The sequence below is a fragment of the Dermochelys coriacea genome, chromosome 3 (genome assembly GCF_009764565.3).
Source record: "Dermochelys coriacea isolate rDerCor1 chromosome 3, rDerCor1.pri.v4, whole genome shotgun sequence".
NCBI classification, from domain to species: Eukaryota; Metazoa; Chordata; order Testudines; family Dermochelyidae; genus Dermochelys; species Dermochelys coriacea.
Genome location: NC_050070.1, coordinates 141,523,413 through 141,544,887, shown reverse-complemented (window position 1 = coordinate 141,544,887; position 21,475 = coordinate 141,523,413). Strand labels below are relative to the sequence as shown.

At 42.6% G+C, this 21,475-nt stretch overlaps 1 protein-coding gene across 13 annotated transcripts in view; it reads left to right on the top strand.

Moving 5' to 3' along the window:
* Positions 1–21,475, top strand: part of CEP170 (centrosomal protein 170) — a 180,453-nt gene that overhangs the window by 85,072 nt on the left and 73,906 nt on the right. For all 13 annotated transcript variants that reach the window (XM_038396364.2, XM_043511456.1, XM_043511455.1 and 10 more), the window contains one exon: positions 1,425–2,062. In XM_038396364.2, the coding sequence (XP_038252292.1) occupies positions 1,425–2,062 (638 nt within the window). The remainder of the gene's footprint in view (positions 1–1,424; positions 2,063–21,475) is intronic.

The following is a 21,475-nucleotide window of genomic DNA, read 5'->3' as shown; positions in this document are numbered from 1 at the left end:
TAGATAAATTTTGTAGTTATTCTATTTTCTTTGTTACATTACCTCTGCGTTGCTCCCATTGTGGTTAAACAGAGTACCAGAAATTCCAAATTAACTGTGGAAAATGAACTTCTATTTTCATGTAATATTATCATCACAGCCAGCTGGATGACTGTTTCATATTATCTAGCTGATACTTCTGTGTCTGGTAAAGGAAACAAAAAATGAACACTTCATAATCTTTGTAGCATACAAAATAGCAAATCGCTGAATTTAAAATTTAAATTTTATAATTACTATATTAGTTTTCCAATAATTATAATTATTTTAATTGGTTTAGCACTAACAGTGTGTTTGATGCTATACAAAAGATGTATCAAAACAGCTACTAACTAGCAGAGCTTCCAATTTAAATGACAATCTAAACACTTTGGAAGACCTAGAGGAAAAGTCAACATTTTGCTGACTAACAACATGCATTGTTTGACATCTGCACAAAAAGAAATTACTTAAAAAAAACCTTATGGCTTAAAAAAAGAAAATGCAGATGATTTAAAAAGAGAGAATAGCGACATATTCTACAGTGTTTGGATAGTTTCATTTCACGGAAGACTGCTTTGTAATAAGTTTGGCTTTTAAAATTTCAGTTGCTATGTAGTTGCTTTCACTTAAATGTCTTTTATATAATAATAAGTTCGCACAGAGTGATCTTTAGCCATAGATCTCAAAGTGCTTTACAAAAGCGAATAAGTAATACCCCCATTTTACATGCTGCTGGCTCTTTAGCACATGATGGCAGGAGAGACTGGTCGGAAAATTCATTGCACTTGTATCAGAGAATGATAAAGGATTAGTGCTGATGCTAACTAGATACCCTTTTCTGGAAACTACAGTGATTAACTAGATGGAAAGCTCGTCTGAAAATATTTATAAATAATGTTCCAAATCCGTAGTTCTCAACAGGTGTTTCCCAATAACAGTGAATTATTACGTAACTATATTCTGCATCCCCTTAACCCTTCTTGGAGCTTTTTCTGGGTCAAGTTTTGTATTCTAGTGCAGGAGTCGTTTGTAATTAGCTGACTGCATAAAGGAAGGCAATTTGACTAGGTGACTTGTTGATGAAATGAGACCAAGATCTGGTACAGCTGGTATAATATTATCTGGTTCTGTAAACCATTGATTAAGTATTTACAGATTAGAAAAAGGCAATTCAAATGCATCTGTGTCACTGATCAGCTTGTAAAAGACTTCATTGTTTGACTGGTAGCAAGTTGAATGTGTTAGTTATAGCTGTAGGAAGTCTGCAGAGCCTGTTACTGAAGGACATTGGGTTACCAACAGAAAAACAAGTATTATTTTCATGTACATTTTAATTTGCCGGCTTCTGTCCATGTGATATTTTTACTTTGTAGTAATATGTTTCCTTTTTGTTTTGTTTGAAGGGAATAAACATGATGATGGGACACAGAGTGATTCAGAAAATGCTGGTGCACGCAGGCATTACAATAAGCGAGCAACACTTGATGAGCATATAAGGCATCAACATATGGAACAGAAAAAATCATACCAGAAAGCCCATACTACAGAAAAGCATGAAGAGCAGGCTGCTATAAGTCAGACTGCCTTTATGATTGAGTTTTTTGATGAAGACCATCCTCGAAAGAGACGATCTTATTCCTTTTCTCAGAATGTGGGAGCTCTTTGCTCAGAAATTCCTTCTTCAACACCTCATGTGAGAGCTGAGAAAGTGAAAAGTACATCTGGAGACATCAAAGGGGTTTCTTTGCCTTTGCAGACTAGCAGGGTAGTACATGGTGTTCATGCAAAACTATTAAAACAAAAATCAGAAGACCCCTCAGTTGCATTACCTTTCTTACAAACTGCATTGTTAAGAAGTTCGGGAAGTCTTGGACATAGACCAAGCCAAAACCAGGAGACGGACAAAAAATTAAAAAGCCAACTTGTTTCTGCTGCTACTGAAAAGGAGAATGATGATGACCAAAGTGACAAAGGTACTTACACTATTGAGTTGGAAAATTCCAATTCTGAGGAAATGGAAGCACGTAAAATGATTGACAAGGTAAGAAATTAAAATACAAACCACTTATTACATACTGCATTTCAGTTTTATCTGATGGGAAATATATGCTACTTACTGAAATTACCAGTATAGTATAATCATAATGAAACACAGGTTCTCAAAGTAGACTTTAGTATTTGTATATGGAAAAAGGCGTAAGAGGACTTGCAGTGTATTGCCTAAAAATTCCAAATAGTTCTTGATGGTATTGCTATTCTTTATTTTCTACTCGGTATTCTTTAACACAGTTTAAAAAATGGTTAGATCCTACTGTTGTTTCAATCTGCCCTCAGCCTGTCTGAATTAGAGAGCAACATTTTAGAAATGCTGTGTCTTTTAGCAATGTTACTAACTTTGGATTTACTACAGTCCTGTGAAACTAGCAATCTGTTTTAAAAACTCCATGTCTCTTCCTGTTTTTCCATATACTAATTAATGTTGTGACAAAGAACAAATTCAGATGAACAAATTGTACCACTACCTCATGTTTTCCAAAATTGTAAAGGTAGTATTTCAGTAACTTGCCCTAAATTTCAGCATCTGTCATACTCCATGGAATAGAATTAAGAATATTTTCACCTCTCCTGTATACATATAAACTCACTGGTACTCAAACAGCGATCATATGGTTCTAGGCACTTGTTGAGGGAGACTGTAGCTCAGTTATCAAGATAATTTTAGTTTTATAATAAGGGTTTGGACTCCAATATGAAGATAAGAATAACTTAATGTAAACCTTTGGTTTCTCGCTTTTGAATCAGAACTTTTTTTATTACTAATTCTCTGCTTTCCTAAATAATCCATTTAAGGAGAGTTAATCTCTGTAGGACAGTGGTCTCCAGTTTAGACCCACAGTGAAACATATTCAGCATGCTATGCAGGTAATATATTGTTTGTTTGTTCCAAAAAATTGCATGATAGTCAATTTAGTTCTTCATGTTTAAAGCCTTTTTTCAGATTCCAGTAAACAGATTTAGCCAACAATTCTGGCTAATGAAAAACAGAAAAATATAAAGAAACAGATGAAAAACTAAATCTTTGATTTTTGGAAAAATATACTGATATGGTAAATGGATGGATCAAATGGGAGACTATTTTTAAGGCTTTCTTTATCCTTTCTATTTTACTTAGGCATTTAATGGAATAGTTGTTCTATTTTTGGTTAATATAAAATGATTCAGATAATTCCTTTCTTATGAGTCCTCAAAAGACCTAAGCTACTTTAGTTGTGTATTAAAGCAGTTAACAAAAATTGAAAAGAAAACATTTCAAAATGGAATAAATGAAAATAAAGAACAGGGTATACTTATTTTGTATTAGTGGTCACAAACTTTTATGAATTATTGAGCTTGGAGTTTTGTCTCCAACTCTGAATTTGAATCAGAGCAATCAGCCTGTAAACCAAATTAAAAAAACAAAATAAAACCAAGCTTGCCTCTTCCACAAAATTTGACATCAAGAAGATTGTTTCTGAGCTAAAATACATGAAAGGCGAAGTTCCGGCAGCAATTAAAGATCTTAAAACTTATGTAGAAGAACTAGCAGAAAGAGTCACTAAAATGAAAGCAATCTCAAGTGAATATACAAAAACAGTCACAGACATGGTTAAAAAATTTAAATAAATAGAAAAGGGAGAAAATTATGTAGAACTCAAATTAGACAAGTTGGAAATTTACAAAATGAAAATCTAAAGAGTCAAAGGTGGTCTTGAGGGGGCAAAAAAACAGGAAGCATATAGATCTTAACATGTAAAGAATAAGCTATAGGAGCTGTGCATTCTTGAGACTTGGAAGGAACTTCGATTACCCTCCAAAGACTATCTGTTTTTCTCATGCTCGCCAGTTAAACAGATGGCTTGATCACATAATAATTTCCTCTGCTCTTAGATCTACCCTGTTAGAAACTGTTGTAATAATATATAAGAATTGTGTATTATTATCAATATTATCCAGAGATCTCAGTGGTTTACAAAGGAGGTAAGTATAATGGGGAAGTTCGGTTCACCATGCTCCAGTCTCTACTGTGCTCTGTGATTTAACTGAAAGTTAGACAGAGATCTTGGAGGATGAATAACTTATTGCTTAAATAACAGGAACTTTAGCTGTTATAAGAAAGGAAATAAAGATGCATTTTGAAATAAATGAAAATGGAGAAACCTGCAACTATATTATTAGGAAAGCCTGGCAGGCAATCATAAGAAGAAAGTTTCAGTATTGGTTCTGCAAAGAAAAGAGAGAACCTGAGCCGCACCTCTCAAGGATGAAGCCCTTGGGCCCTGGCGACCCCATTAAAACAGGGTCGCAACCCACTGTGGGATCCCGACCCACAGTTTGAGAACCCCTGTAATATAGTCCTGATCTTCCCCTGACACGTGTAAATCTCTTGTGTTTCTGATTATATTCTGTGATATGTGGGTATTTTGATAAGGTCTCTCCTATTTATTCTATGTTTTACGGTTTACATTAGTTACTTCTGAAAATAATTTGTTTTTTTACATAAGGCTTCTGCAGTGTTGATGTTTATATGGATTGTTTCAGCTCTCTGGGATGTTTTATAAGCAAGCTGGAAATACATTTCCCTCTTCAGTTAAAAAATAATTCTATTTCAGCTGAATATGTTTTTAAAAAGCGCCTTGATATAGCCCATGTGTAAAGCAGCATCATAGACATCTGTATTTTGTTAATTATTATTAGTTGGGTCATTGTCTGCTTAAACTTCTTATCTGGGAAGTGTACCTCAAGCAGTTGTCATGTAACTGTCTTACCTGGGACTTAGGGCACTGTTTTAGTCCCAATAGCCCAGATTGAGGAGATGATGTTTTTGAATGAATAGAAACAGAATTTTTCCTACCACTGACATTTTCTGATATACTTCCTCTATACCAGTCCCCAAAAAATTAATTAGATTTGTATTAGTTTTTCTTTACACTGAAAAGCCAGTGATAAGTTAAATTGTTCTTTTGTCTGTAGTTATTTAGAACTGGAAGGTCTACTGCTCTGTAATTTATCAAACTAAGTTTGAACAAGAGCCTGTTTGGGTTGAGTTCAGTATTAGATCTGGCTCCAGCCAAAGATTCAACCCAAGAGTCCAGTGACACAATTAGAGATATCTTCATATAAAACTTTAAACAGAGGCCCCTTTTATTTATTTATGTCCAAGCCATTAGGATTTCTCTCTTTCTCGTTCATATATATCTCTCACTCTGTCAAAAGTGGCTCACGACCTGTTATTGACAGGTTAAAGCAAGCAAACATATATTCACAAAGAGTTACCATCTAAATCAGGAGTCTCAAACGTGCGGCCCACAGGGTTATTTTCTGCGGCCCGCCAGCTCCCCGCAGCCCCCCTCCCCCCCCCCAGCATTTACCTAGCATGGCTCTGGCCCGGCCCGGCCCGGCCCAGCTCCCTGCCTGCCCTGCCCCCATGCCACTCCAGGAAGCGGCCAAGACCTGGGGGGGGGCACAGGCGTCTTTGTGTTGCCCTGGCCGTGCAGCTTCCTTCCCCGAAGCTCCCATTGGCCGCCGTACCACATTCCCAGCCCTGAGCCCCCTGCTGTACCCTGAACCCCCTGCTGAACCCCACACCCCTGCTGCACCCCGACCCCCTGCCCTGAGCCCCCTGCTGCTCCCTGCACCCCAACCCCCTGCCTTGAGCCCCCTGCCACACCCTGACCCCCTGCTGCTCCCTGCAGTCTGACCCCCTGCCTTGAGCCCCCTGCCACACCTTGACCCCCTGCTGCACCCTGTACCCAAACCCACTGCCCTGAGCCCCCTGCCACACCTGTCCTGCACCCGGACCCCCAGCTGCACCCACACCCCTCCAGCCCCCTGCTGCACCCCCTGGGCGCAGGGAGGGGGTGGAGTTGGGGTGGGGATTTCAGGGAAGGGGTTGGAGTGGGGGCAGGGAAGGGGTGGGAAGAGGTGTGGGGCAGGGCCTCATGGAAGGGGTGGAGTGGGGGTGGGGCCAGGGCAGCGGGGGGGCGGGAGTGTCAGAGATGCGGCCCTTGGGCCAATATACTAGTCCTCATGTGGCCCTTGTGGTCATTTGAGTTTGAGACCCCTGATCTAAATCTTAAATGTGACAGAGTTGTAGTGATCAATCAATTCTAAGTGTCTTTCAGGACAGACCCAGAAGTAACCCCTGGGGATCTCTGCCTCAGTCTAAAGTTTCTGGCCCTGTCTGAGTTCAAACAGCGAAGAGAGAGATGGAGAATCTTCCTGTGATTTTGTTTTAATTTCCTTCATTCAGCTTCCAAGTCCACACGTAAATGCTTACCTGTAGCATTTCCAAAGAGTGATAGGGCTGTTAACCTATCCTTTATATGCGATGTTCCTTGATGGCCCATCTGATTTTCATATTCCTTCTGGATGGACCGGCGGGGAAAAATCTCATGCCTGAGCTCTCAAATTCAGAGCAAACATCTTCAAAGTTATAAAGCAAAACTTACATATTTTCTTATAGCATGGAATACAAACATTACAAGTGACATTAATGCATGCAGCAACTTACCAGCATTTCATAGAGTCTAAATACACTCTTGTAAGACTAATACCTATTTTCAGCAAAAGTAAATACAGGTGAACTGGTCTGGTCTCCAGCTATGAGTTTTAGTTCTTAACTTATGCCTGCAGTACGGGCAAGAGCTGTCATCTGACAATATACATCTATGTGGCTATCCACCATGAGGGATATAAATACATACACACGTTTTCAGCTTTCATTGGGACAGATATTGACGTCCATTGTACTTTTGTTTTCAGGTCTCACGTGGCTCTCGCTTCCTCCTTTTCTCCCTATTGTTCCTAATCATCTCATTCTACTTCTTTTTCCTATGTTAGTTTTGTGCTTTTCATGCCATCTCACCATTTGAAACATGACCCAAGGATCCATCTCACTTTCCTTTACAATCAATGTCTTTAATTTTTTTTCCTTCTTGTCCACCAAGCAACTGTCTGTCCTTTTTTCTCTCCTCTCCTTCCCTCCCCTTCCAAAATCATTGATTTCTTTGAAGTCTTATTGTAATTCGTCTTCTAACCAGTTATGTCTACAAACCTCCAGTTCTTCAGCTTTAGCCCAGTATAATTGTCACTGTTACTTGCTCAGCTACCAGGGTTATTTTTTGAACAAATCTCCTGTGCTACTCAGAGGTAGTCAGTAGTAATCTTTTGTGTGTTTGTGCTCTCCAGAACTAATTACTCCCAAGTAATTGCATAAATTATTGAAGCTTTCTTTAGCCTCCAGTTCAGTACCCCTTTACTACTTGGGTAACTGAAGTCATCTGTTGCTGTTTTAGTTTAATTTTATGGCTTCTGTGATCTGACATACAGAGAAGTTAGCTAAAAACATAAAATATTCTTTCTTCAGAGTTGTAATGGAAAACACTACTTTATTTCTTACAATCTAGAACTTCAATACACAAGAACCAAGAACAGAGACAAAGCAGGCTGCTTCCTAAGGCAGAGAAGCAAAATTCATCCCACCTTGCTATAAGCTGGCTCTTTGCAAATTGACTGCTTCTAAAAGACCCAGATCACATGCTTCTCTACAGAGCCCTCTAGCCTACAAGCTAGGACCAGGAAATACCCTGAGAATTTAAGCTGATATCTTGTAATTTTAACATAGTTTTCAGTACATCACAGTCTCTCTCAACACTGCACACACTGTTACTATTATGACATAGAGGCCTGTAGTATCCTGCCTCCTCCACACTGGTATATTTGCATTCTTATGACTAGGGATTTGTGTCCATTCAGGACTTACTGCATGGTCCTCTACTACTCAGAATTTGTATTTCATAAAATATCTGGACTCCTGTAGTTATAATAGTACTCCCCACAACTTCCTGAGATATCTCTTTCCTATACTCCTTTAGTATTAATACTGTATGGTATTCTTTCTGCACTCTCTCTGAAGTGCTTGATGTTGAAATGGCAAGTAAACTCACTTTCCAAAAGTCTTTTTATCAGCCAGCAATGTTTCAGCATCCAAATACTCAATGCAGTTTTGTTCCTCAAATTTTACTTTAATTTTTAGAGCAATATTTGTGAATTCCCTTGACAGGAAAAGAACAAATAGAAAAAGTAAGCACATTAATTGTGCAGGGAAAAGATATGATTAAACATTGTATGGTAGCCTTGGCTTGTAACATTCAGTTCTTAAATCCTCATGAATGCATTGATGCAAATGTCAGGATTCCAGTGAGTGATAGACTGAATGACCAGTTGTATGATGCAAAGTGTATTTCTATAGAGATGCAAGGCTACTTTGACAAATGTAAAGGAAAGTCATACTTAAATATATTGTCCTAATTTCTTAATTCATTTGGCTTAATTTTTCAGAGAAGAGCTTGAAAATATGCTCTTTTCCAAACAAGTAGTTTCAAAAAGGCAAGATTCTTCCTAGCAGGGTAATATTCTTAACACCCCAGCTGATACCAGAGTGCAGAACACAACAAAAATTCTATTGAGGATCTTGATATGATCCAGAACATGTTTTTAATGTTACAGTATATCAAATTTTCTTGATCACTAAACAGAATAATGACATTTTTCTCTCTTGCTGATCTCTTCCAGCAGGTGTTCCATGTGTCTCTTGTATGTATTCAAAACTTTTTTCCTGCCTTAAATCCCTCAAAATTACCCTCCACTTATTCATTGGAGAGAGAGTTGGTAACTGAGGTAATCTTCCCTAAATAATTAAATGAAATTTGTTCTATCAGAAAAAAAGTTTTTTTAAAAGATGCTATTTAATACCAAATATTTCAAAGGTTAGAAAGCCTTGAACCTTAGAAAATGTAAATCTGTAACAATGGTAAGGAGGAATTAAAAATAGTATTTATATAAATAATTTGCCCTGTCTGGATAAAAGTAACTACTTATGTTCTTTAGGTGTTGGAAAATTTCATAATGCTGATAAATGCATCACAGCAGTATCTTGTATTCATACAGGAATGTGATACCAGTTCTGAGCATTTTGGAATTATTACATATGTTTATGGCATAGTAATGAGCAGGCAGTAACCTTAAGCCTAAACAGGGACCCTTGCAAACAATATGAAGTATTAACTCCAAAATTATTAGGCTGGTTCAAATGGGGTTATGTTGTCTTTGCCTTACATATTTCTCCTGGGTTGTCTTGTTCTCTTGGAATGTATTGGAGACAATATTTTATTTCAGAAGATGGAGAAAGCTACTAGGGGAGAGGCTGTTCTGGAAGGCAGACTTCAGCAAACTCAGGAAGTTGGTAGGTAAGATCATATGGGAAGCAAGTCTAAGGGGGAAAACAGTTCAAGATAGTTGGCAGTTTTTCAAAGAGACGTTATTAAGGGCACAAGAGCAAACTATCCCACTGCATACGAAAGATAGGAAGTATGGCAAAAGACCACCCTGGCTTAACCAGGAGATCGTCAATGATCTGAAACTCAAAAAAGAGTCCTACAAAATGTGGAAACTAGGTCAAATTACAAAGGATGAATATAAACAGACAACACAAGTATGTAGGGACAAAATTAGAAAGGCCAAGAAACAAAATGAGATTAACCTAGCTAGAGACATAAAAGGTAACAAGCAAACATTCTACATATACATTAGAAGCAAGAGGAAGACCAAGGACAGAGTAGGCCTGTTACTCAATGGAGGCGGGGAGGGAACAATAACAGAAAAGTGGAACTGGCAGAAATACTAAATAACTTTTTTGTTTCAGTCATCACCAAAAAGATTAGTAGCATTTGGATGTCTAACATAGTGAATGCTAGTGAAAATGAGGTAGGATCAAAGACTAAAATATGGAAAGAACAAATTAAAAACTACTTAGACAAGTTAGATGTCTTCAAGTCACCAGAGCCAGATCCTAGAATACTTAAGGAGTTGACTGAGGAGATATCTGAGCCATTAGGGATTATCTTCAAAAAGTCACGGAAGATGGGAGAGATTCCAGAGGACTGGAAAAGGGCAAATATAGTACCAATCTAGAAAAAGGGAAATAAGGACAACCCAGGGAATTACAGACCAGTCAGTTTAACTTCAGTACCTGGAAAGATAATGGAGCAAATAATTAAGCAATCTGTTTGCAAACACCTAGAAGATAATAAGGTGATAAGTAACAGTCAACATGGATTTGTCAAGAACAAATCGTGTCAAGCTAACCCGATAGCTTTCTTTGACAGGGTAACAAGCTTTGTGGATTGTGGGGAAGCAGTAGCTGTGGTATATCTTGACTTTATTCAGAGTAGCAGCCATGTTAATCTGTATTCGCAAAAAGAAAAGGAGTACTTGTGGCACCTTAGAGACTAACAAATTTATTTGAGCATAAGCTTTCATGAGCTACAGCTCACTTCCACCAAATCCATCCGATGAAGTGAGCTGTAGCTCACGAAAGCTTATGCTCAAATAAATTTGTTAGTCTCTGAGGTGCCACAAGTACTCCATTTCTTTTTATCTTGACTTTAGTAAGGCTTTTGATACTGTCTCATGATTTGCTCATAAACAAACTAGGGAAATACAACCTAGCTGGAGCTACAAGGTGGATGCATAACTGGTTGGTAAACCATTCCCAGAGAGGATTTATCAGTGGTGGTTCTTCGAGTGATTGCTCATGTGTATTCCACAATAGGTGTGCGTGCTCCCCATGTGCACTGGTGCCAGAAGTTTTTCCCCTAGCAGTACCCATGGGGGGATTGCCCCCTGCAACCCCTGAAGTGGCACCTGCTTGGCGTGGTATAAGGGGATCTATGTGCTCCCCGCACCCTCAGTTTCTTCTTGCCACCAGTGAAGGTGCATTAGAACTACTCTGCTCCAGCTTTGCTGTAGATCGTCCCCAGAACTGTTCATTCGTTCAGTGTTAGTACCTGTAGTTAGTTAGCTGTTTAGTTAGTTTAGTTAGCCAGTGAGCCCGGGCCAGGATATGCCCCGTGCTCTGGGGTATAAGTTGTGTGGCTCTTGTAGGCGTTCTTTGCCAAAAAGTGACGCGCACGCAGACTCTTTGTGCTAGTTGGGAGAAACCCATATCAGCGAAAGGTGCAAGATTTCCAAGTCGTTTAAGCCTCAGACCAAAACAGAAAGGGACATTAGGCTCCGGGCCATCATGATGGAGTCGGTGCTGACCCTGACTCCGGCATGTCCCTCCGAACCAGTACCTGGCACCGCGGCATCGATATGTAGCAACCCTCCGGTGCCATCGACCGGTTGACACCTCTCTTCATTCACAGGGCATGCCAAGAGGGCCAGGAAGACTCCCTCTTCGCAGCAGCACTGAGGGAAGTCTGGGACAGGGGGTCGGCCCATATCAGGAAATCCTCGATCCCCACCAGGCCCAGGCCTCCGACTCACGTTGAGTGGAGTAGCCTGGCCCCTTCGGAACAGGCCTCTCCGGATGTCCTGATGCCATCCACTCCTAAGCCCTCCAGGTGGCCCGGGACGTTATGTCCATGCCAGGGCCCGGACTGCTGCCAATGTTGGTCCCATGCTTCAGAGGCAAACCACCACTGGGATCTCCACAGTCGCCTCTGGCCCGGTACTGGTCTCTGTCGAGGGAACATTCCCGATGCCGTTCACAGCCCAGCAACCGTTCGGGGCAGAGTCTATGTGGATCATCGTCAATGCCGACCAGACTATCTGGCTGGGTTCTGTCCGGCCGGGACTCTTGGCACTGCTCGTCCTCAAGGAGCGAATATCGACGGGACCGTGGCAGCCATCACCAACAGTCCTCGTCTCGGAGGGGGTACCACACTCTGTCACGGCACGGTCGTCGACGCCATTCCCGCTTGGACACCCGCTCCAAGTCTCCACCAAGACATCGCAGCTCTGGGCGTTGATCGCCGGCGTCTCGCTGTTGCGGGTCTGTTCGCGGAGCAGCTGTTACAGTCAGTACCAGTAATCCACATTGAGATCGCAGTCCCGTGGCTGATGTAGATCCCGGCACACCCACTCCTCCTGGTCCAGAAACATCAGGAGATCTTATGCCAGCCCGGCCTCCATTCATAGCCGTCCTTCGATGGGCCAGGCCAGCCAACCTGAACAGCCATCCCCGCCAGTGCCACGACAGGTGCAGTGGCACTGAGCGTCATGTTCGGCCCAATGGTACTAGTGGGCACTGTGGCCTCCGGCGCAGCCCCCTTTGGGAGCTCACTCGGTGGCCAGTTTAAGAAGTGCCTTCGATCTCCTTCTCCAGACCCCCAAGAAAGAATTCGGTGGAACGTAGGTCCTTGGCACTGTGCATAGAGTCCAACCAGGTGGTGGACCCTCTGGTGCACCACACCGGACTCCTTGCCCCGCCTGGAGGAGGTGATTGTGGCCCTGCCCCCCTCCGCCCTGCAGGAGGACTTCAGGGTCCATCAAGAACTCTTAAAGAGGGTGGCAGCAAGCCTCCACCTCCAGGCAGAGGAGATGGAGGAGCCCTCAGACTTCCTGTTTAATGTGCTGTCCCTGTAGGCATTTGGTAGGGTGGCCTTGCCTCTCCATGAAGGGGTGGCTAAGATTTCAAATGCCCTTTGGCAAATACTGGCCTCACTGGCCCCCATCTCTAAGAAGGCGGAATGCAAGTACCCACTAAGGGGCATGAATACTTGTATACCCGCCCGGAGCCCAACTCCCTGGTGGTCGAGTCGGTCAACCACAGGGAATGGCAGGGTCAGCCAGCCCTGACCCCAAAGAACAAATACTCTCGGAGACTAGACTCTTTTGGAAGAAAAATATATTAGTCTTAGAGCTTCCAGTTACGAGTGGCAAACCATCAGGCTCTCCTGGGCCAATACGAATTCAATCTGTGGGGCTCCCTGCCCAAGTTTGCGGACTCCCTCCAGGAGCACAATAGGAAAGAGCTCAAGGCACTAGTGGAGAAAGGAGCAGCAGCCACTAGAGCATTCCTGCAGGCAGCCTCGGATGCTGCGGACATGGCCGCACAATCCATGGCCTCTGTGGTGTTCATGAGACAGGCATCATGGCTCCTGCTCTCTGGGCTGTCCAGCAAGGCACAGTCTTTCATACAGGATCTCCCGTTTGACGGGAAAGCTCTGTTTGCTGCAGAAACAGATACAAGGCTGCATGGCATGAAAGACTCCCGCATGACCCTCCAGACTCTGGGCCTATATGTCCGGGCTCTGGCAAAACCTAAGTCCAAGCTGCAGAAGACTCCTGTCCAGGCCACCCTCTTGAAGTATGAGGCCGCCCATAAGAAGCAGCGGAACTATAAGAGGCCCTCAGAGGCAGTCTCGGCCTGTGCCCCAGCCTGGGTCCTCCAAGGGCAAGCAAGCGGGGAAAAAGGCACTTTTGATGGGATGTTTGGGGGCACCCCGCCAGTCCTCATGAGGAATCCACCCCCAATAAAGCTCCCCTTCTCCAACCGGTTGTGTGCTTTCCGCCCATAATGATCGCAGCTCACCTCGGACCAATGGGTCCTCAACACTATCTCCCGGGGTTACACCCTCTAGTTTACTTCCTCCCCGCCCAACCATCCCCCGCCCCCGTCCCTCTTGGGGGACCCATCGCATGAAGCTCTGCTCAAGGAGGAGGTGGGGCAGCTCCTAGGAGTAGGAGCAATAGAGGCGGTGCCCGAGCAGTTCATGGGCAAGGGGTATTACTCCGGTTATTTCCTTATCCTGAAGGCCAAAGGGGGAGTCAGGCCTATCCTGGACCTGTGAGATCTGAACCAGTACATGGTGAAACTCAAGTTCTGCATGGTTTCCCTGGGCTCCATCATCCCCTCCCTGGATCCCGGGGACTGGTACGCTGCCCTCGATCTACAGGACGCATACTTCCGCATCCACATATTCAAGGAGCACAGGCGTTTCCTCCGTTTTGCGTTGGGACAGAATCACTACCATTTGCTACCTGCCGTTTGGTCTGTACTCTGCCCCCAGGGTGTTTACAAAATGCAAATCGGTGGTAGTGGCCTAGCTCAGATGGCAGGGGGTCCAGATATTTCCCTATCTGGATGATTGGCTTGTCAAGGGCACCTCCCAGTTGCAGGTGAGGGCTCGCGTGGCACTCCTCCTGTCCACGTGCACTGCCTTGGGCCTATTGGTAAACAACACCAAGTCCACACAGTCCAATGCATAGAGTTTATCGGGGCACTCCTGAACGCAGCAATAGCCAGGGCCTCTTTCCTGCCAGACAGATTCGAGACCTTGAAAGGTCTCATCGACTCGGTCACAATGTTGGCGTGCATGTTCGTGGTCCGTCACACCAGACTCACAATGAGGCCCTTCCAGCTCTGGTTGGCCTCGAAGTTCTCCCAGGCCACGGACAGCATGGATAAGGTCCTCACTGTGCCGCAGTCTGTGATTACCTCGCTACAGTGGTGGTCTGCCCCAAACAACATGCTCCAAGGGCTCCCGTTCAGAGACAGGGCCCCATCATTGGAGTTGGTGTCCGATGTGTCGGACCTGGGTTGGGGGACCCATGTGGGGAATTTTCAGAACCAAGGCCTGTGGTCGGCTCAAGACCTGACCCTATATATAAACGTCAAGGAGTTCAGAGCAGTGCAACTGGCATGTATGGCCTTCCGCTCACACCTGGAGGTCCTCACGGACAACACTGCCTTGATGTTCTATATCCTCTGCTCTCTGCCTCAAAGCCCTCAGTCTGTGGGACTTCTGTATAGCGCACGACATCCACCTGAAGGCCTTCCACCTACCGGGCACCCGGAACGAGAGGACAGATTGCTTGAGCAGGGACTTTTCTTCACAACAGGAGTGGTCCCTCCACTCAGAAGTGGCCCATCGGCTCTTCTGAAGGGAGGGAACTCCCCAGGTGGATCTATTCGCGACTCGGCAGAACCAGTGATGCCCCTGGTTCTACTTCAGGGGTGACCTGGGGAGGGTCACTATCTTCAATGCCTTTATTCTGTCCTGGTCAGGCCAGCTTCTCTACGCCTTTCCTCCATTCGCTCTAATCAGCAGGGTCCTGGAGACGATAAAGAAGGACAAGGCCCAGGTCTTCTTGATTTCCCCATCATGGCCCAGGCAGCAGTGGTATGGGACCCTCCTGGGCCTGGCAGTAGCTCCGCCTTGGCCATTGTCACTCCACCCAGACCTGCTCTCTCAGCACCAGGGCCGCCTCCTCCATCCCAACCTACCAGCTCTTCTTCTCACTGCATGGCTGTTCAGTGGTTAGGTGGAGAGGAAAGGACATGCTCAGAACAGGTTCAGCATGTCCTCCTTGAAAGTAAATGGCCCTCCACTCGCCGCGCTTATTTGACGAAGTGGTCCTGGTTTTCTAGGTGGGCAGCGGACCAGGGTGTCTCCCCCATGGCCACCCCGATCCAGCTTATCCTTGATTACCTCCTCCACCTTAGGGCCCAGGGCCTGGCACCCTCGTCAGTCAAGGTGCACCTGGCAGCCATATCGTCCTTCCATCCGCCAGTGCAAGGGCAGACGATATTTTCCCAGGCTATGATTGGCCGGTTTCTTAAGGGTTTGGACTGTCTTTTTCCATATTCTACACCCCCGGTCCCGCAGTGGGACTTAAACCTGGTGTTGGCTTGTCTCACGGGGCCTCCGTTTGAATCACTGGCCACGAGCTCCTGGTCTCATCTCTCGTGGAAGGTGGACTTCCTGGTTGCAATCATGTCGGCCAGGTGAGTCTCAGAGCTCAGGGCCCTGACCTCCAAACCACCCTACATGGTCTTTCATAAGGACGAGGTCAAGCTCCGCCCACACCCCACATTCCTCCCTAAGGTGGTCTCCGCCTACCACAAGGGTCAGGACATTTTTCTACCGGTCCTCTGCCCCAAGCCTCACGCGTCCCATGAGGAGTGCCGTCTCCAAACATTAGATGTATGGCGGGCTCTGGCTTTCTACCTCAAGTGGACCAAGCTGTTCAGAAAGTCCTCGCAACTGTTCGTCACCTCAGCTGAGCATGCAAGGGGCCAGCCAATTTCCACTCAGTGGCTTTCCAATCGGATCACTTTGTACATCCATTCCTGTTATGAGCTGGCGGGTGTCCCTCCGCCACCCATTGTGAGAGCACAGTGGACTCGGGTGCAGGCCCTGTTGGCTGCCTTCGTGACCCACATCCCCATCCAGGACATATAGGGCCACCACATGGTCTTCAGTTCACCTCGCTCTATGCGATCGTCCCCCCAAACCAGGGATGATGCCAGGTTTGGCAGGGCTGTCCTCCGTCCTGGGAACTTGAGAACTCCTACACACTCCAACAGATATAGCTTGGAATCACCTATTGTGGAATACACATGAGCAATCACTCAAGAAGAAAAGAAAGTTACCTTTTCCGTAACTGGTGTTCTTCGAGATGTGTTGCTCGTATCTATTCCACACCCCGCCCTCCTTCCCCTCTGTTGGAGTTGTCTGGCAAGAAGGAACTGAGGGTGGGGGGAGTGCGCAGCTCCCCTTGTACCATGCCAGGCAGGTGCCACTCCAGTGATTGTGGGGGGCGCTCCCCCCCCCACGGGTACTATTAGGGGAAAAACGTCCAGCACTAGTGCATGTGGCGAGCATGTACACCTATTGTGGAATAGACATGAGGAACACATCTAAAAGAACACCAGTTACGGAAAAGGTAACTGTCTTTTCACAGTCAAGCTGGAAGGGCATATCAAGTGGGGTCCCGCAGGGATCAGTTCTGGGTCTGGTTCTGTTCAGTATTTTCATCAATGATTTAGATAATGGCATAGAGAGTACACTTATAAAATTTGAGGATGATACCAAGCTGGGAGGGGTTTCAAGTGTTTTGGAGGATAGAATTCAAATTCAAAATGATCTGGAGAAACGGTCTGAAGTAAGTAGGATGAAATTCAATAAGGATAAATGCAAAGTACTCCTCCTGAGAAGGAACAATCAGTTGCACAGAGACAAAATGGGAAAAGACTGCCTAGGAAGGAATATGGTAGAAAGGGATCTGGGGGTCATAGTGGATCACAAGCTAAATATGAGTCAACAGTATAACACTGTTACCAAAAAAAAAAAAAGGCAAATATCATTTTGGAATGTATTAGCGGGAATGTTGTGAGCAAGACACAAGAAGTAATTCTTCTGCTCTACTCCATGCTCATTAGGCCTCAACTACAGTATTGTGTCCAGTTCTGGGCATCAAATTAAAGAAAGTCCAGAGAAAAGCAACAAAAATGATTAAAAATCTAGAAAACATAACCTACAAAGAAAGATTAAAAAATTGGGTTTGTTTACTCTGGAGAAGAGAAGACTGAGAGGGGACATAACAGCTTTCAAATCCATAAAAGGTTGTTACAAGGAGGAGAAAGAAAAATTGTTCTCTTTATTCTCTGAGGATAGGACAAGACGCAATGGGCTTAAATTGCAGCAAGGGTGGTTTAGGATGGACATTAGGAAAAGCTTTCTAACTGTCATGGTGGTTAAGCACTGGAATAAATTGCCTAGAGAGGTTGTGGAATCTCCATCATCAGAGATTTTTAATAGCAGGTTAGACAAACACCTGTCAGGATGGTCTAGATAATACTTAGAATCATAGAAGATTAGGGTTGGAAGAGACCTCAGGAGGTCATCTAGTCTAACCCCCTGCTCAAAGCAGGACCAATAACAACTAAATCATCCCTACCAGGGCTTAGCCCTGGCATGAGTGCAGGGGACTGAACTAGATGACTTCTCGACATCCCTTCCAGTTCTTTGATTCTTTATTTAAACCAGGTCCAGTTTGTCTCAACAGTAACTAACTGCATTGCAGTACATTCCTGAATCTCTTGAAGCCGTAAAATGCTGCATTAAGCTTGCTACTATGCTTAGGAGAATTTCAGTCTGCATTTTCCTGTTCTGTTCCTTCACATCCTAGAGCATACATGTGCTGTGCATTGCTCATAATCCTATCTTGCCACAGCAAATGAAGTCCTATAAAGGTTGCTCAGCTACCTATGGAAACATCAGGCTCGGCTGAGAATCTTTTACAATTACTTTGATTTCACAATTTTCCTTTAACTGTAATGCTATTTTAAGTTGAAAGATAAGGTTGCTGATAAGTATTTACTTGAAACATTTCCATTTTCACTAACAAAAACATTTTATTCTCTAGATATAGCCACGCAAATGCCTAACCATAGAAATCAAATTCTTAGAAAAGTTTCTAGATGGAGAAATTTATTATCATTTAACTATATTCTCTTCTCATGGCATATTGACAAGGTAAATATTGGCATCATGGATCAGTTTTCACTTTTAAAATAAAAATTGATTTTTGAAACAATAGATAATGTTTTATTTTAATGTCCCAAGTTAACTGGATAAACAAGAGTTAGTTATACAGAAATTCTATTAATGTGCATAGCATCATAGTACTTAAAAAAAAAAAAAAACCTTTGAGTCACCTGTTTTTAAATAATGCATACTGTGGAAATCTAGACTTTCTGCCCAAAATTGTTTGAAAGAATACTTTGACTCAAGGTCACCTTGTCTTTTTAAAAATTGTTTTAGAATACCCTATTTAAGCTAATTTCATGAAGTTGTACTTTTATAAGCACAACCATAAAGCTTTTCTCCTTTACTTTCTATTTCTTTTTACAATCATACTTTTTAAAAAAAAATGAAGCATTTCTAAGCAGTTGTATCAATGTAGTCCTACTTTGAAAAGTGACTAAAATAGCACCTCCTCACTCAGTTAGACCAGCTCCTAGTGTGCAGTCATTCATACTGTTTGTTACTAACATAAGTTTGTTCTTCAAGGGCTGCTGTGGATTCTCCCTTGTTGGTCGTAGGGCTTTCTACTGAAAGAGTCTTTGTTTGTTTATGTGCCAGCCAAAAGAACCAACTTGAATTTCACATCCTTTCTAATTGTGAACTGAGTAGTTTTGGTGTGGCAGTCAGTGGAAGACAAATATAGAACTTCACAATGCCATCTTTTACAATCACTTTTCTGAGTAGAGGTGCATTTTAAATAAAACTCCATTTTTGGCTGTACGCTTTTAAAAGCTTTCCATTGTCATAGAAAGCTTGTGCTAACTGGTTTTATATTCTCTTTTGCAAGTTCTTAAGTAATAGCTGTATCAATATTCTGGCTTGGGCTGCTGTAAGGGAGCAAGATCAGTATTAACTATAATATTATTCCTATATGTGAAGAGAGTTTATTCAGGAATACTTTACACTTTAATTTTAAGATTAATAACCAGTTATTATATGAATGTTGGAGCAGCAGGGCCATTTTGTTTAAGAACATATGAATATGCATTTTATTATACTCTCATGATTGTATTTGTAGTAATCTAGTTTGTAAATGTGAATGTTAAACTACATTAAACCTTACAATATCTGTATTTAAGCAGTAATTGTAAGAATTTGAATTAAAACTGTAAATCAGGGAGGGGTTGTGTCCATTATTTTTAACAAAAAGCATTTCAACCTTCCTGTATGTATTTTAATGGCAGATATAATCATATAACATTATCCATATAATAAAATCATTCTTGCAGAAGTGTCAGAAATTGTGTAGCAATCATATTGCAAAATCTGTTTACCCAGCACTTTATAATAATGACTGACTAAAACAGTAATTATATTTTACTTATTTAAGAATGGAATTTTATAATGCTGTCATAAAGAGAGATCTGAGTGCATGTTTTGGAAACTTTCTGCAGCATTGTAGATAATCAGTTTCCCTGAACATAAAATCAAAGAACTGGAGAATAAATCAAAAGTGAACAATCGCTACACATTTAAATTGATATTCCAGAGAAAAGTGAAGGTATTAAGACAGACATTTCTCTTTAGAAAATGGCTTCCAAATCTGACGGATTTTGCACACCCATCTGGCTTAATTACTTTTTTCACAGCTCTAATGATTCATGCCGGAAAGAATAATACTTCAGCCCAACAGATACTCCTGGTCACAGAACTGGACTCATAAATAATTAATATATTGAAAGGTCATTGGGAATAATAAAACCCAATGAATCAGCTGAGGAAATGAGGAAATCAATCCTGATTTGTTTTGCCATTTTTCAAGAAGTAATACTTGTGTTTACCCTGGTTGAGGAAGAAATGCTGAAAGTGAGTGTTGAATTTGCTTTTTAGAGCTCTGGCTAGACTTTGGACTTCTTGGGGCAACTATTTTGTTATGAGTTTTGAAGCCCTATGGAGAATGAAGACTCCATTATGACAAGCAAGTACAAAATACATGTACGCACGTGGATATGGAACTGGCTTCTGAAAGAATGTGGGAGAATATTAGATTTGGCACATAGATTTTTTTAGTTTCTTACTTTATATGCCCTTTTGCTCTAGCAAATTCTCAATAATTTTTATTTTGGGCAAGTGTCTTTTATGTTGTGTTTTCTGATTTCACTTGTTTACTTTGTAATAGGAATGATTTATAGAATTTGTGTGAAAGTTTCAGATCACTTCATGAGCCCATTCTGCACTATACAATTGACCTGTTCTCTTGGGTTACATTGCTAAAAAGATATTTTAAAATGCTTATCAAGGCTAACTATCAAAGATAAAATCCACTGAATCTGAGTTTGAAAAGCAGCTTAAATATGGGCCACATGTATAGATAGGGAAGTGGGCATGTGAATTCTACTCCAATATAGTATATCACTCTTTTCAAAGGAAAGAATAGTCGTGTTCTTTTATCATTGTTTCTTCTGTGTGATCAGTGGTTTTGACCTCTAAGTCTGATCTGTTTTAAATTAAGTTGTGAACACATGGGCTACCATCACTAGTGGAAAAAGAACAAGAGTTCAGTTTGAACTTAACCCTGACAAAAGTGAGCTCCAGGACTTTCCTCTGAAACCATTTCCATTCATAGAATCATAGAATATCAGGGTTGGAAGGGACCTCAGGAGATCATCTAGTCCAACCCCCTGCTCAAAGCAGGACCAGTCCCCAATTTTTGCCACAGATCCCTAAATGGCCCCCTCAAGGATTGAACTCACAACCGTGGGTTTAGCAGGCCAATGTTCAAACCACTGAGCTACATTGGTTTTGTTGGACATCCCACCATCCTTCCTCTCACTCAGGTCTGTAAAGTTAGATTCTTCTTCACTTTCTTCTTCTTTGCCCTGCACATCTAGGCTATCTCCAAATCCTGCCAACATATTTCTAAAATTCAGCCTTTTCTCTCTGTCCCTGTAGCTAAAGCTTGTGTCCAGGACAATCTTCTTTCACAGTTTGATTGCTGTAACTTTCACCTCTCTGGGTTCCCTGACACTCCACTTGCCCTTCCCCAAGTCCATGCAAAACACAGCTGCTAAAATAATCTTTCTTTCCTATAACTTTCCATGTCATCCACTTTTTTTGAAATTCTTCTGCTGGCTGCTTATTTTCTACTACCTTTGCCTTCAGTACGCTTTTCAATGTGCCGCCCACTCCTTATTGAACTGTCTCTCTATACTTCTGTTTCATCAGTGATATCAGCCTTGAATGCTCATTTGTCCATTTCTCCCACCTGTGCATTCTTCCATGCTTCTCCTTACATATGGAACTTCCTGCCTGAACTA